Source organism: Zootoca vivipara, chromosome 7, assembly GCF_963506605.1.
Source record: "Zootoca vivipara chromosome 7, rZooViv1.1, whole genome shotgun sequence".
NCBI classification, from domain to species: Eukaryota; Metazoa; Chordata; class Lepidosauria; order Squamata; family Lacertidae; genus Zootoca; species Zootoca vivipara.
This window is the reverse complement of record NC_083282.1, coordinates 68926399-68942989: the sequence shown is the minus strand read 5'-3', so window position 1 is coordinate 68942989 and position 16591 is coordinate 68926399. Positions and strand designations below refer to the sequence as shown.

The following is a 16591-nucleotide window of genomic DNA, read 5'->3' as shown; positions in this document are numbered from 1 at the left end:
TTTTGATAAAGAAAAAAAGAAAAAGAAAAAAGAAAAATTAAATAAACCATTAAATTTACATATAGATACAATGCAAGTCTCATTCAAGATCTGCCAGGAGGTTTTTTTATTTGCTGTCACAGTAGTTTTTCAGGTACTCCTTGAAGACAATTCAAGTTTCAGGGCCCCCAAAATGTTGCTCTCTCCCCTGGTCTTAAACCATGCTTGGGAGTTCAGTTTAGAAAATAGGGTTGTATTTAGCAGGGCCATATTCAGAGTAGACCCACTGAAATGAATGAACCTAAGTTAGTTGTGCCCATTAACTTCAATGGATTTACTCTCCGGAGGACTAGCATTGAATGCCACCCAAAGTCTCAGACTGAGCTATGGGCCGTGCAAAGAGAGAGGTGGAACCAGGTGGAGAAAGGGATTAAAAACTGGACAAAACTCCTGTTGGTATGCACTGCAGAATGGATCACAAGTGAATGGGTAAAAGGAAGAACATGGAGGGGGATGAATTGACAGGAAGCATTGCAAGTGAATTGTGCCCTATTTGGAAGCATGGGGGGTGAAACCCATGCAATGGCATGGAAACTGTTGACAAAACAGATGCCATCTCCCCCTGCGCTGTTTCTCTCTGCCGCAAAAGACAATAAAATGTGCTGGGCTTTCACGAGCAATCTTCTTCTAAATGAGTACAAATAAGGTACATTGGTTATAAAAACATTTATCCTGGGAATCAGCAGGCCACTGCTGGCTCTATAGCAATGGTAATGGTGATAGCTTGAATAAACAAGCAGTGAAGTTGTAGCTGAAAGAGTCCAGGGAATGTATGGTAAGAAGTGCAGTAGAAATAGGCATTCTCTTAAAAGTTTCAGAATCATAATACAGATTCATGTCTGTTAACCAGTTTTCCCCACTTTATTTTTTTTTGGCCAGTCTTTTAAAAAAACTGATACCATTTTTGTAACCTTTTCAGTATCCTTTTTTTTGTATATGCTGCAAATGTGTGTGAGAGAAACAGTTTGAATGAGACCAACAAAGAGCATTCTAAGAAATGCTATGCTTAGATGGTATGTTCATCAAGTACAAAGGTGGGACCAGAGATTATAAATGCCATGGAGCCGAGTGGTGATTAATTCTTAGAGTTATCCCATACATATCTAAAAATAGCTGTTTATTTCTTCATTCTTTTCATCTCCTAAAATCAGAGGAATAACATGGAATGAGGCTGTGTTTGCTCTTCTGAGGTCAAGGTTGGAAATGCAGCGGGGATCAGATTGTGTACATAATTGCTGTCCAAAGCCTGATTTATCTTTTTGTTTTGGGGGGAATAAAATGTAGGCCTGGAAACTTTGCCACCTTCATCTCATGTGAAAAGTGGTGGTGGTGGGGATGTAAGAAGAAGAAAATCTATTGCAGTGACCATTTTGCCTTGTGGCGCTCCTCTTTCTACAGACACACTTTCTTGACCAAGGGAGCAGCATTGGACACAACAAAATTTACTTCTGAATAAACATGCTTAGTGTATACGTGAGATTAAGATTTTTATGCCCCAGTGTGTGTCATGTGACACTTGTTTTCACTGAATCGCATTTGTGATTTTACTGCTCATTCACTCAGTTTGGAGAAATCCTTTTGAAGCTCTTTGCAATCTCTTTCCTGTTAACCACCCTGAACAAAAGTGTAAAACACTGTATTTTTAACCCTACAGTTATAATTATAAAGCTATACAAGTCCTGCTGAAAACCTGTCATTGTAAAAGCCTCAGGAAAGGGGGGGGTAGGAAATGTACAGGCTCCATTTTCATTGGCATAGTTATACAGAGCTAACCTTAGCATGGGACAGGCAAACTGCAAATGAGACTTTGCCTTATCCAGCAACATTTTGTATGTATATTTCCGTCTGCCAGGATCAACAAAAGGAAATGGATAGAAAACTTAATGCATCCTTTAAGGTTAATGGAATACCCTCCCCAGGGAGACCTGCCCTAGCACCTATCTTTTTTTGGGGGGGGTGCCAAGCAAAGATGGCCAGAGTGCCAACATATGGACCATTAAGCTGGCAGCAAGTGGGTTCTTTGAATTAACATCTCCAGCCTAAACGAATCACATATAGATTTGAATATTATTCTGTCTGCTAAATGTTATCAGCCATGTGAATATGGATACCTGACTATTTGACAGTGATGAAGTCAATATGGGCTTCATGTTCAAGGGCCTAGAGTCTAGACAGATAAATCCAACTATGGGTAAGATAATTTTTAAAAGTCAAATAAACATATTCAAACAGATGCATTGCATGGCAGCAGATGCACAAACATACAAGAATATTATTAATCACGCTAGCATGTTAATTTAATAGCTGAAGAGAGATGTAGGATGGCACAGATCAAAAGGGGTAAATGAAAAGCTTAACACACTTATTCACAACACCAGCCCAATGAAGTTCATGTAACTTTTAAAGACCCCCAAAACTCCAGCCTGTACCTGAGCCTAGTAGAGGCTGGTCCTACGTGAACGAGAAAAAACCAAGGAAGTCCCCAGTTATGAGTTCCATCACAGAAGGAAAGAGGGGGAGGGGATCAACTGATACCAAATAAAGCAAATAAGCCACTCTGGGTGGCTTCCAACAGAATAATAATAATAATAATAATAATAATAATAATAAATTATTTATACCTCACCCATACAATGGTCTGTTAAACATGAAAAGCTTCCTTAAACATTTTAGCTAGTTTCGCAGGTCCAAATGCCATTTGGGTGATCTATTTTGCGGTTTATATTTTGATTCTGTCATCAATCCAGGGGAACAAGCCATGGATCTCTCTGCCCCGCGGGAAGGGCATCCACCTCACCATTGCTGACTGGCGGCCAAGCAGAGTAGCGGATGAAGAAGGAAACTGGATTGGGACCAGACACTCTACGTTTTGATATAGTCTTGCATTTAGTTTCAAGGGTTTGTTTTCCATCAAGCATTGTAGGAACCAAATAAAGAAATGACAATGTTTTTATTTGGAATATTATAATTGCCTGTTTGTATTGGAAAATCAATAAAAATGATTTTTTTTAAAAATAACAAAAAATAAATAAAAATAATCATTTTTTTTGTTTCCTAAGATTTGTAACCTGCTGTGTTGTGGAAAGTGATTCTCAAGGGGGAAAGCGAGGAAAACCCACCCCTATGGGCCTCAAAACGAATTAACATTATAAGCTGGTCCGAACAGGAATCCTTGGAGCAGGTGCTAATAAATAATAATAATAATAATAATAATAATAATAATAATAATAATAATAATAATACTGTAATAATATTTCCCCAGCCACTCTGGGCAACTTCCAACCAAATATTAAAAAACAAAGGCATTTATTCTGACCCCACTAAAATGCAGAAATGGTACCCCCAGAGGAATCTAGTCTGACACCTGAAATGCAGAGATGGGACCGCCATCCTAGTCTCTCTTAGAATGGCTGAGCAGCAGCAACATAGCGGGCATTTCTCGTTTCTCTTTCCGCCTACAGTGCCTCTCCTATTTTATTTATTATAATTAATAATAGTTTACTAAATGTATGTTGTTGTTTGCTGAGTTTCCTTGTCCTGCCGCTAAGATGGCAGCTCCCTTGGTACTGGTGCTCTTGGTGGCCGTGACAGTTTGGGCCGTGCTGTTTCGCTCCAGCCTGGCCGGGCTCATCTCGGAGAGGGTGGAGGTCGCGTCCCCTTTAAATGCCTGGAAGCGAGGTGAGAGGCCTGAGGTTAGGAGGGGGCGGCGGCGGCAGGTGGGCATCTTCGCCCGCTCCTGGGGTAGTTCCCTCGCAGAGTCGTGCCCAACTCTTTGTGACCCCATGGACCATAACACGCCAAGCACTCCTGTCTTCCACTGCCTGCCGCAGTTTGGTCAAACTCATGTTGGTAGCTTCAAGAACACTGTCCAGCCATCTCATCCTCTGTCGTCCCCTTCTCCTTGTGCCCTCCATCTTTCCCAACATCATATTGTATCCTATTACTGGCATAGTAACGTGGCTCTCTTCCTTGTGAAAAGCAGAAGGGGATCAATAGCAATATGGTTCTTTGCTTTTTCATTAGCTGATATGCTCTGTACATCCAGGTGTTTGAATTGTCTGCCTGTAGAACATTCATAATTGGAAAAATCTAGGACTGAACATGTTCAAAATGTTGCTGCAGAGTAATAGTTGTATTTAACATTTCATCACGTTAATTACTAGCACTTTGGAGCTCTTTAGAAGGTCACATAAATCATAACTAGATAGGTCACTGGTGGCAAAAGAACATTCCCAAGAGCAATAGAAAAGGAGATTTATAGAAAATAAAGCACAACAGTTCTTGGTTTAGAACAAACTAACTTCAAACAACCACCATCCAGTATATATGAATAGCAGAATAGGGGATCCTGAAGTTGCCAGAATCTGTGGCACCATCCATGCAAGAGAGAGGGGTAAACACTGGCATAGTGGTACCCTAAGACTTGCAGAGCCCAAAAAATATTTTGTGGAAATCTAAAGGAAGTGCCATCTTGGCTATCACTTAGTGCAGATCAGGTTATTGAGCCTAACTGCTTGGGGAGGAGGAATAAAAACTCCCAGGGAGAGGGAATAGAATGGAGTATCCTGGTCAGGGCATGGCTGGATGGTTGGTATCCTGAATAGGATAGGAATACTCCACACGGCAACATTTTGTTGCAGGACTCCTCTTTAGAATCAAGGAAATTGCATCATTACTATTCTCTTGCCTTCAATGTTTGCCTAAGGCATTCTCTCCTACTCCACAAGCCTCAAGTTTTCCTTGCTTAGAAAAAAAATCCCTTAGGGATGCATTCTTAAGCTAGGGGTCAAATTCATTTGATTTGCTTGGAAGATGTTTTTTTTTTCAAAAAAAAACACCAATTAATAAGATGCTTAAGGGATATGCAAAAGCTTACTTGTGCATATATTATATATAGATGCCTCACTAAAGTTGGACAAATAGGAATGCAAAGAAATTTCAAGGGTCCCATATATCGCAGCCTCTGTTGATGTGACTTGCCACAAATACGTTTGCCTCTGAAAATAAAGGACATTCATGTGAAACTCAGAAGCAGTTATACTCTTTAGTCTTCTAATCTGCTGCTGCTTTGATTTTGTTGTCTTTGGCAGATTGCGTTATTTTAAATCGTTTCTGGTTTTGCTGTTTTATTGTTAGAGAGTTTACACTGAAAAATGAGGTATGTATGCTTGTATGTAAACCCTCCATGTGAGTCTTGAGTGAGTGAGTGAGTGAGTGAGTAATTTGCTAAACTCAACTCCTAGAAACCCCATCCCACTCCAGCTTGTGGGAGGTGACAGTTTGAAGTAGGGAGCCTAATCTACTCATGGTGTCTCCCTGCATAACAGTTCTCAACTGTAGAGTGGAGAACATAGCTGCCAAGTTATCCCTTTTTTAAAGGGATTTTCCCTTATGCTGAATAGGCTTCCTCGCGAGAAAAGGGAAAACTTGGCAGCTATGGTGGAGAAGGCTCCCTGTTTCACACAATGCCCTCCAGGAACTGGAGGGTGCCAGGGGTGGCAAGACAAGGGGTGAAGCTTAGTGTGCACCTACCACCCCACTTGCCTAGCTCATGTGGACGGCCTACATCTGAGCAGACTATGTAAACAGGGCCTGTGCTTCTTCATCAGTGATTTAGAAAAGTGTTGGCTATTAATTTAAAGAAGCCAGTATGTTCTGAACCAAAAAGTCTGTTGATCAGAAAAAATACAAAATGGCTAATATTTCAAAAAATCTCCCTACTGTACATTGTCCAACTTTGATCCCCCACCCCCAGTTGTAACTCCTTTAAACATTCTATTGCTCTACATTGCAGCAGAGTGGGCTTGGTTTGGTTGTTGACACCACCGTGACAATGAGTGTTATGGCCCTGTTGTAAGCCAAAAATGGCTTATCTTCTGAGTTACGCCAATAAAACTCAAAGACAAAAGGAGTGAGGAGTCCATTGTTGTTTATTGCAAAGCAATAGGTTACAGTCTAATCTTTTTGCAAAACTGCAACCCCGCCCAAGGGTCCAGGCAGGGGTATTCATTTCATGTTTAATACACATGCGCAATAAGCATTGCTGACTAAGCTTTGATTCTCACCGTGATCATACATTGTGTTAGTATGCATGTTTGCACCAGGTATCTACTTATGTTCTAGCTTATGAGCTGTATCTTCATGATTTACGTGTTGTTGTTTAGTCGTTTAGTCGTGTCCAACTCTTCGTGACCCCATGGACCATAGCACGCCAGGCACTCCTGTCTTGCACTGCCTCCCGCAGTTTGGTCAAACTCATGTTCGTAGCTTCGAGAACACTGTCCAACCATCTTGTCCTCTGACGTCCCCTTCTCCTAGTGATTTACGTATTAGCTGTCCTTCTATCCCAGTGGGGGATGGCAACTTGCCAAATCATCAGTTTCATAAAGCAACAGGTTACCATAACTTCTCTATTAGAAGCATATTCTAGGATTTATAGGGGTTCACATTATCACAGCCCCAACTGCACTTTCCACCTTTCGGAGTGCAAACCAGGAAAGGGAAGATTTTAAAGAACCTAATACAAGCTGAACAGGGATATAAGCTTGGAGATTAATTGACTCTAAACATCTGATCTGCATGTGTAAGTGGAAGAGATGTCATTAACAGGAGTCAATTATGGCTTAAATGGTTTCAATAAATGCTGATTTGTAGCATTTACAGAAACTCAGCAGCAAAGCTACATTCCCCCCCATTTTTCATAAACTCTGTAATTTAGCATTTGGTGGAAAGAAGAGTCATATCCTCTGGCTTCTCGTAGCATTATGAAATATATTTCAAAGCTCCACTAAGAGGCATCTTCATATTAATAAATAATTAAATACAGACAATTCATACATATCTATTAGCAATCACATCCCCAGTTTGCTATTCAAAATAATACTCCAGCATACTGTTATCCCCAAAGTGATCTGGCAGGTACTGGCTATGCACACGCCAAACATTCAAAGCACATTTAAAGCGCTACTAATCACCGAGCTGTAGTTTGCTAAAGGTGTCAGGGACTGTAGCTCTCTGAGGGGTAAACTAGAGTGTGCAGGATTCTTTTTGGGTGGAGAAATGTGCTTTAAATTTGCTTTTAATGCATGGTGGGTATGCAACCACTTGGTGGAAGTACACAAAACAGACACTAAGGGAATAGATCTCTTGCACTGTTGCTACCTGCCTGAGGTGACAGATTACCCGGGGCAAGGAGCAGCAGTGAGGTGTTGGGAAGACAAAGCAGTGCTTGCTGTGGATTCCACTTACGTAAATAAACCCCACACATATATACACTGGGCAGTTTTCAGAATATATATTTACTGTATTCAAATAAATGGGGATAGAACATGCTCCTTAATTGTTTTTGTGTGTGTGTGTGGACAGAATACAGTTGCTTGCTTTTGAAGCAAAGGCATTATATACACGATGAGAAATTCTAAATAAAGCACATAGTGGTTGAGGGGTCATGACCTCAGATGTAAGGAGTGGTGCTAAATTGGTGTAGTTAAAGGAGGGGATGACTACAAAACCAAGATAGCTTTTCTCCTTACCCCACTGAGTAAGGGAAGGGAAGGTTGTTAGCTTTAGAGATGTACCTCCCATGTTGCTAAACATGTCAAACAATTTGGACAATATATTTCAGTGTCCTCCAAACACATTACACTCTGTGAACCTTTTTATTTACTATTACATTTTCCTTTTAGTCTAAAACAGCAGCCACAATACAGCACTTTAAGCAGAAGATATTAAGTCATTAAGAGAAGACATTCGGTAAATACCTGCATCTGTGTTTAGGCCATTAAAATGCCCTGGAATTAATAGTTTCTGCTGCAGAGGAAAGTACGGCACATCCTTGATCTTAAAGTGGTTTGGGGCTAATGTGTTAGCATTCTGGATGAACAGATTGGGGCCATGTTTACCCTGTTACACTCTCTGCCAGTAATAAACCTATCAAGTGATTAGACGTGTGTCAACATAGAGGACTACATGGTGGCCAAAATACTTTGAGGATGTTGCATGTAAGTCCCCGTGAAAACAGTGGATACTACTTCTGAGTAAACAGATTTAAAATTATGCAACATGTTAGCAAGACTAATGTAACGCAGTGACTAAGGGTGAAACTGGATGTGACTTTTATCACATAGTTTGGTGCTGCATAGCTGGTTCTTGTTTAATAAATGGGGTGGATTGGGGAGCAGGACTGGGAAATTGGCACTGTGAAGGAAGCTTTAACCCCCTGCTTGCCTGAGTCCCAGTTGGAACCAGGCCTACCCCTTATGCCTGCTATTCACTATGCGAGAAAAAAGACAGGTATAGGGACATGGAAATAGGTGAGCCTGTATTTTATTTTGACAGCCAGCACAGTAACCCATAAGATAGATCCCTACCCCTAAGTTAGCCTTGCAAATTGCCCTATAACTCTGCTTATGTCTTAAAGGAGGCTTACCTCTGAATACTGTAGTTCTGCAATTGATTTCTCTAGCTCTGTAAAGAGACTTGTTTTTACAACCTAGTATTTCCCCCTTCTGGCCCATTAAAACCTTTGAAGGACTGTCTTTTGAGAGGAATTATATTCTGTTCTTCTCCAAGGAGGCTCACCTGGCTCCTTTGCATAGCTGCCAAGTTTTCCCTTTTCTCGTGAGGAAGCCTATTCAGCATAAGGGAATTTCCCTTAAAAAAAGGGAGAACTTGGCAGCTATGCTCCTTTGTTACATATCTTTAGATGTCAGGCATTCCTCTTCTCCCAGGCCTTTGGCTAATTGAACAGTCTATGGCCTTTTGAAATGTGTTTGCGGGATTTGTGGATTGATTTTGTTAGTTATTAGGGTGTGTATTTTTGTGTTTTTATATAGTAATCCACCTCGTGGTCTTCAGATGAAGCGTGGTATAGAAATTTAATGAAATAAATAAATGAATAAATTCTTACCACAGTGTAAACTTTAGCTCTTCCTTAGATCTGTTAGTGTTGCTTCTGCAAGACACAAGCACCATGGCCAGCCCCACTGTTAGGCAAAGTGAGGTGACTGCCTCAGGTGGCATTGGGTGTAGTACAGTAGCCCCTGGCTCTTCCTCCTTAGCTCCCCAGCCATTCCTGGCATCTCCTTATCCCCTCATTAAATACTTTTATTCCCAGACAAGTCTACTCAACAGCTTAGTGTACGTAATTTTACATAACAATCCTTGATGCATTATCAAAAGTGCCAATGGAAATTTATACTATCATTGCCCAGATTTGCTCATGTTTTCAGCACAACAATCAGGATGTAACATTATCATGACAAAAAATGTCAGTACTGTATTATGACTACTCTTGGGGTGGGGTGGGGGTGGGGGGGCTGTTCAGAAGCTGCTCCAAAACTGTTCAGAAGCTTCAAAACTCTGGTTAGTTGCAATGCGCTACATAAATATTTGCTTTAGAATGACACTCCAGAGAGATGTGCAGGGAATCTTAGCTCCTCTACATTGCCGATGGTGATTCAGAGGCTCCTAAAGTAGAATTTAGCTTGTAAACTGTACTTTGTTGTTAAGCCCGTTACATCACGGTCACAAGAAAAGAATTTGAGTAAATGTCATACCAGGTGATTCACTGTTACACTTCCCAAATATTACTCATTTGGTGTGGGTGGGTGGGTGCCTGCATGCATGTAGGCTGTTAAGATCCAACTAAACAAGGTCTTAACGGCAAAATGGAAGTGACACATGGTTGGTGCTTGCCTTGTTAAGGTATTAGGATTTCCTAGGTGCTCTTACTTCACATGCATGGCACAGCAAAGACTGATAAAACTGACATGCACAATCCTATGAATTAGGTATGAGAAAACATAAGACATTGCTAGGGGAAATCTTATCAAGTCTATCCTTGACTCCCCCTCCCCCGCTGTAGTTTGTGGACATAACAAATGTGTATATACTGGTTTGGAATATAAACCTCTCCTCCTCCAGCTTAGCAAAACATGAGATCAAGTGTCTTATAATTAAAGGACTCGGGAGATCTGGGTTTAAATGTTTGCTCAGCCATGAAACTCATTGAGTTGGTCATTATGTCACACCTCAAGCTGTGAGAATAAAAATGGCCAGAGTTCATGTGTGCCCTGTTGAGCACTTTGGAGAAAAGATACACTACAAACGTAAATAATAAATAAGCATGTATATATATATATATATATATATATTATAAAGTATATTGGCTGGGTTATGCTGATGGGTGTGATTAAGAGAGATAATATATATTTTTATATGCTTTCTTTTTTTAGAACTCTAATACATGTTGTATAATACATTTTCTGCCACCCTGCTCTGCCTTATGCGAGGCTCTTGTTAGGTTGAACATTGTCTAAAAATGCCTACGTCTTTGTTTTGACTTAGTTATACTGAGGAAATTCACCTTTTTTGTTATGTTGTAGGGAAGTTTGCACACTTTGGGAAGCCTTGTTTCATAGTACCCCACCTACTGGCAGATGTTCAGATTGTTAGTCTGTTAATAAAATTCAGAGGCAGTTTTAGACTATTGAATTGCACAGGAAGCATTTCTTTGGATCAGTAGCATTTTGTTTACTAACATTCAAGTTAAAGAGCTTGTATGGTTTTTTATATATAAAAAGGAGATGCTCCTAAATTAAATTATGTACAGCATTCCAAATATTAGCACTTTACACTCATGGCAAAATGAATGAAACAACTGGAAGATTCACCAAAGGAAATTTATAAGAAATGAATTACCATAGTGAAATTCTAAATAAGTAACTTTTCCAGTAAGATTAAAGAAAGCATAATCTTCCCAGAGGTATTCAGCTTCTGCCTCCCTGCAGAATGAGTATATACCATGATGCCACCTGCAGTAAAAGCAGAAGCACCACATTAGTCTCTAATTATTTCTGTAGCAGTTGAAGAAGCCTATCATTTGTAGTCCCCTTTCTTACAGAGTGCACACAGAGTGCATTTAAACATTCACTCCCTTTGATACTCATATAGTTTATTCCAAAATAAGGAACATTAGTGGAAAATAAACTGATTGCTGTATGATTGTATACAGTGGTTTTTTCCGGGGTGTGTGTGTGCGTGGGGGTACACATACCTCTAAACATTTTGTGACTCTAAGTTTGGCCTCATTGAGGGGCAGTATTTCAATATGAGCAGGAAAATGAGAACACCCCTAAACATTTTTTTTAGAAAAAAGCACTGATTGTATATACTTATTTCCAGAGGGGTAGCAATGTTAGTTTGCTAAAGCAAAATCAATGAAGTCTTGTGCCACCGATTCACACATTTTGTTTATAGCATCAGTTTTCATGGACTCCAGTGCACTTCACTTCATGCATGAAGTCGACTCACTAGAAAGATTTCAGAAACAGACTTACAGAAAGATTTCAGAAACAGACTGGAAAGAGAAGTTGCTGAATTGCAACTCATTACCAAGCTTAAAACCATGGAGAGACCTGGTATGAGTAGAGACACAGGATTCTTATCTCATTATACATGATCAAGCTTTCTTTTGCACCTCAGCCCTTGCTTTTTCCTGCAAGACCAATTGCAGTCATTAACAGTCGTTAAGTCATCAACAGGTTTACCACTCCTATCAGCCCATCACCCATTTCCATCCCCCCCTCTGACTATGGGTCTGGTGACTTCTGTTTCAGTGTACCTGAAGAAGTGTGCATGCACACGAAAGCTCATACCTATGACAAACTTAGTTGGTCTCTAAGGTGCTACTGGAAGGATTTTTTATTTTTATTTTGACTGCGTCAGACCAACACGGCTACCTACCTGTAACTCGACTCACTGGTTCGTCTTAATTTTAAGTAAATAAATGTCACACAAAGCCTTACACTGCAACCCTATGCAAGCCTCATTTAGTTCACTGGGACTTACTTCCATTTAGGCAGGTAAAAGGACTGCAGCCTAACAGAAAACAATCCTATACATAAGTCCCATTGAGTTCAAGGGAGCTTACTCCCAGGTAAACGCATACGCCTCTGACTGTAGGAGTTTTTGAATGAATTGGAAATTGCATGGGGACATCTGCTTCAGGGAAGCGAGATTGAAATGCACTGAGTTGCTGAAACAACGTCTGCTGCTTGGGGCTTGTGAAATAAGGCAGCATCCTCCTGACCCTGAAACTAAAGAAGGTTAAATCTAAAACGACGCGCACACAGCTCTTACCTAAGAAGAGGAGCAACTCTCCGCTCGTTGTTAGCCCGGCTTTATTTTGTCCTGTTTCCCTTGCCGTCGGTCCTCGGGAAGTAAAGGCTTCCTCAGCCGATGGGATTCTGGGAGTTGTAGTCTCTTCACCCCAGCCCGCTCTGTAGACGCCCAGCTGTACGGGCGAGCCTGGGAACTACCGCTGGCACAGGCCGGTGTGTCCTGCCGCTAAGATGGCGGCTCCCTTGGTGCTGGTGCTCTTGGTGGCCGTGACAGTTCGGGCCGTGCTGTTTCGCTCCAGCCTGGCCGGGCTCATCTCGGAGAGGGTGGAGGTCGCGTCCCCTTTAAATGCCTGGAAGCGAGGTGAGAGGCCTGAGGTTAGGAGGGGGCGGCGGCGGCAGGTGGGCATCTTCGCCCGTCCGCTCCTGGGGTGGTTCCCGCGAAGGAGGGGACCCCAAGCCCTCCTCGTGGGCTGCTTTCTGACGGCCGAATCCAGGACCTCTCGTGGGAAGGGTGGGTGGGCGATCTGCCGCCGCCCTTCGACCTGTGCCCTGGTGCTAAGCGCTCCTTGGGCGCTGTGGTTTCAAAAAGGGGACCCGCGGGAGAGGTTGCCAAAAGGGCTCCTCTTCCCATTGAATGGCAGAAGCATTTCTTCGCATGGAGAAACAGTAATTAATGGGGGGGGACTTCACCTATTGAACTTCTTTTTACCTGTTCTTCAAGTCCCAAGGGCACAAGAGCTTTGCAAAATGAACAAAACAAAAATAAGTAAATCTGTTTCCTCTCTGTACAATTAATGTCTGCAGGAAAGGGCCACGTGGTAAAAAGGTATAATAGGAAGAGGGCTCTTTTGGGCAACAGAAAACAACCCGCTGAGCTCTAGTCAACTGTTTGCTGTTGACTAGAGTTACAATTAGGGACCCAGGTGGCGCTGTGGGTTAAACCACTTAGTCTAGGGCTTGCTGATCAGAAGGTCAACGGTTCGAATCCCTGCAACAGGGTGAGCTCCCGTTGCTTGGTCCCAGCTCCTGCCAACCTAGCAGTTCAAAAGCACATCAAAGTGCAAGTAGATAAATAGGGACCGCTCAGGCGGGAAGGTAAAAGGCGTTTCCGTGCGTTGCTCTGGTTCGCCAGAAGCAGCTTTGTCATGCTGACCACATGACCCGGAAGCTGTCTGCGGACAAACGCCGACTCCCTCGGCCTATAGAGCGAGATGAGCGCCGCAACCCCAGAGTCGGACACGACTGGAGCTGATGGTCAGGGGCCTTTAGAGTTACAATTAAACGCCATTTGAACTTCTTTTTACCTTATTTCTGTCCTCCTGTTGCCCCATGATCAAATTCCATATAAGGTGCATAGTAGAGCATTCAAGGGGTGTTTACCCAGTTGCTACCATCAAAAGAACTGGTAGCTAAAAATATGACTTCTCCTTGTAAAACTTCTGTTATCAAAGAAATAATAATTTGCTGTCTCTGTGTTAGTTAATACAGTAATGGAAAACTCTGGCAACTGGGAAGTATGTCATCTGAAATCCAGTACGGTATTATGTACTAATTATATGAAATGCATATGTATATATGTACGTACATACTGGTAATGATCTGCAAAATTTTCAAAGCAACAATTTCATTCAAAATGCTGCTTTTGACCTTTAAAGCGCATAAGGCAGAAATACCTGAAGGATCACCTCTCCCCATGAGGACCAGCCCATGCCCTGCAATCAACATTAGAGTGTGTGCCCTGTGTGGCCCACCTGAGGGAAGAGTGGAGGGTGGCAAAACAAGAAGGGGCCTTTTCAATGTTGCCCCGCCATCTGTAGAATGCTGATTTCAGGAAGGGGCTCCTGGTGCCATTTCTGTCAGTTTTTAGGTGCTAGGCTAAGACTTTACCCAGGGTTAATCAATTGATTAATTAAAATTGTCTCCTATGGTGGTGCTTATCAATTAGTGGGATGGGTAAGACTTTGCCCATATGAATTTACTCTTGGATGAGGATTTCTATGTCTTGTGTAGTTAGTCTTTCAAATTTACTCTGATTTTAAATTGTTTTTATATGCTGTGATTTATTATTGTCAATGTCACTTTAAGACTTTTTAATGTAAAAAGCAACTCATGAAACAGAATAACTAATAAAATAATAATACAGTACGCAGAATATGTTTGAGTGGTGAATTTGTGTTTGGATCTATATGAGTGAACCCTCACTATTTTCAATCTTGGGCATTTAAACCAATAACAGCAATTTTGCATAATGTTTTTTTTTTTCCCCCAGTGGTCGAGGGGCTAGCCTTACTTGATTTGGGCGTGTCTCCATATTCTGGTGATGTTTTTCATGAAGTAAGTATGCAGTGATTCATTTTTTAAAAAATATATTGAAATGTTATTTATCTTGGAAATTCTGAAGTGAAGAGGGCACATCTTTTCTCACATGAAGGCATGGTAACTCATGTGGAGGGTGTTTGAGACACTGCACAGAATCCTGTTACAGTACTCCTTTCTCACTTCTTATATGTGCACCTACATAAGTATAGGATGTGATGGGATTGGCTGGTTTTAACATTTTGGCATCATGCTAATTGGTTGTTTCCGGTGATTTGTCATCCTTGGGCAGAGCAGAGGTATTGCTGTTGCATTGTTTTTGTTCTTGGTATATTTTAATTGCTGCAATTTTTTTTTTTTAGAAAAGGGTATCTAATAAATTTACTGAAGTTATATGTGCACATACAGTTAGTGTAACAGGGCAATCTGGGGAATGGGAGGGTTGTCTGCATCTTTCATATCCTCATCCAGCTTTTCCTCAATGTACTGTGGAAGTTACTGAATCTCTGAATCTCAAGTACAGTAACTGATACTTTTGTTCTGGTTCTCAAGTAAATCATTCTTTTATTCTGTTGTTATGCACTCTAGAAGTTTATTTTCAAATGAAAAGACTGCTATAAAATATTAATTAAAATAAATGAGCTAATACAATTCCACATTGTGAGTGAGAATTGCATACAGGGAACTCACAAAGATCTGCTCAGGACTGGTCCAAGACTTTCCTTCCTGAGGCGAAGGTCAAGATGGCAACTTTTCCATGTACAGTGGTACCTCTAGTTACGAACTTAATTCGTTCTGGAGGTCCGTTCTTAACCTGAAACTGTTCTTAACTAGAGGCGTGCTTTTGATAATGGGGCCTTTTGCTGCTGCTGCGCCACCGGCACATGATTTCTGTTCTCATCCCGGGGCAAAGTTCTCAACTCGAGGTAACTCTTCCAGGTTAGCAGAGTTTGTAACCTGAAGCGTTTGTAACCTGAGGCGTTTGTAACTCGAGATACCGCTGTACATGAGTTGACCAGTCTAACAGCTGAATTTTATTTCAACATTGGTGATGGTACAATGTCAGCAGTAGCAATTTAGGGCAGTAAGCTGGTTTAGGAGTGCAGGCCAGGCCATGTGACACATATAGCTCTGTCTTCCTATATCTTGCTGCTTCTGTCTGCTCCTCAGAACTTGCCGCCTGAAGTGGTTGCCTTACTCTACCTAATACTAGGGTTGGCCCTACTCCCGTTCCTCTGATCACCTTGATACAAGGAAGGAACATACCCAGGTGTTTTTTCCCCATTAGCAGCTTACCATAATGGCTATATAAACTTCTTTTGGATGGGAAATCCTATTTGTCCAGTGTAAACTCAGAGGATTTGTTATTATTTGTTAGCTTGAAGAAGGCAATAGCTGACCTAACTATGCATTATCATTGGGAGCATGGCTGGAAATGTAAAAGCCATTGGTGTAATACTTTGGGGGTTTTGCTTCATAAGATAAAATTAAAATTAGGGTGGTAGCTAAAGTGCAATCTTATGCTTGATGTTTGTCTGTTAATTTCAATAGGTCTGCTCTGAGTAAATGTTAACTTAATGCGTCCCTAAGTAACACAATTATATGAAGCTAAAGTGTAGACTTTGTGTCATTTCCGGGAAATAATGTGTTCGTTTGTTGCTTTGATTTGAAAGCGGTTTACTCAGGTTAATTGTATTTCTCTCTTTGTTTCGCCCCTAGACTCCACTAATAATATACCTCTTTCACTTCCTGATTGATTATGCTGAGCTAGTATTTATGGTAAGTATTGCTTTCATTTTCATCCACAGCTCAATTGCCTCTCTTTCAGAGCTTATTCATTGTTTTATTGAGCATGTAGAGTACACTTTCCTATGTGTGTGTGTATTGTACTCTTATAAATTCAGTTCGAAAGCACATCAAAGTACAAGTAGATAAATAGGGACCACTTCAGTGGGAAGGCAAACGGCGTTTCTGTGCGCTGCTCTGGTTCGCCAGAAGCAGCTTTGTCATGCTGGCCACATGACCCGGAAGCTGTCTGCGGACAAACGCCAGCTCCCTTGGCCTATAGAGCGAGATGAGCGCCGCAACCTCAGAGTCGGACACGACTGGACCTG

At 41.5% G+C, this 16591-nt stretch overlaps 1 protein-coding gene across 1 annotated transcript in view; it reads left to right on the top strand.

Moving 5' to 3' along the window:
* The first annotated feature begins 12345 nt into the window (after nucleotides 1-12345).
* The window catches only part of PIGU (phosphatidylinositol glycan anchor biosynthesis class U), a 30339-nt gene continuing 26093 nt past the window's right edge, over nucleotides 12346-16591 (top strand). The window contains exons 1-3 of the mRNA XM_035123274.2: nucleotides 12346-12522; nucleotides 14431-14495; nucleotides 16197-16256. Coding sequence (XP_034979165.1) covers nucleotides 12393-12522; nucleotides 14431-14495; nucleotides 16197-16256 — 255 coding nt within the window. The 5' untranslated portion in view covers nucleotides 12346-12392. The remainder of the gene's footprint in view (nucleotides 12523-14430; nucleotides 14496-16196; nucleotides 16257-16591) is intronic.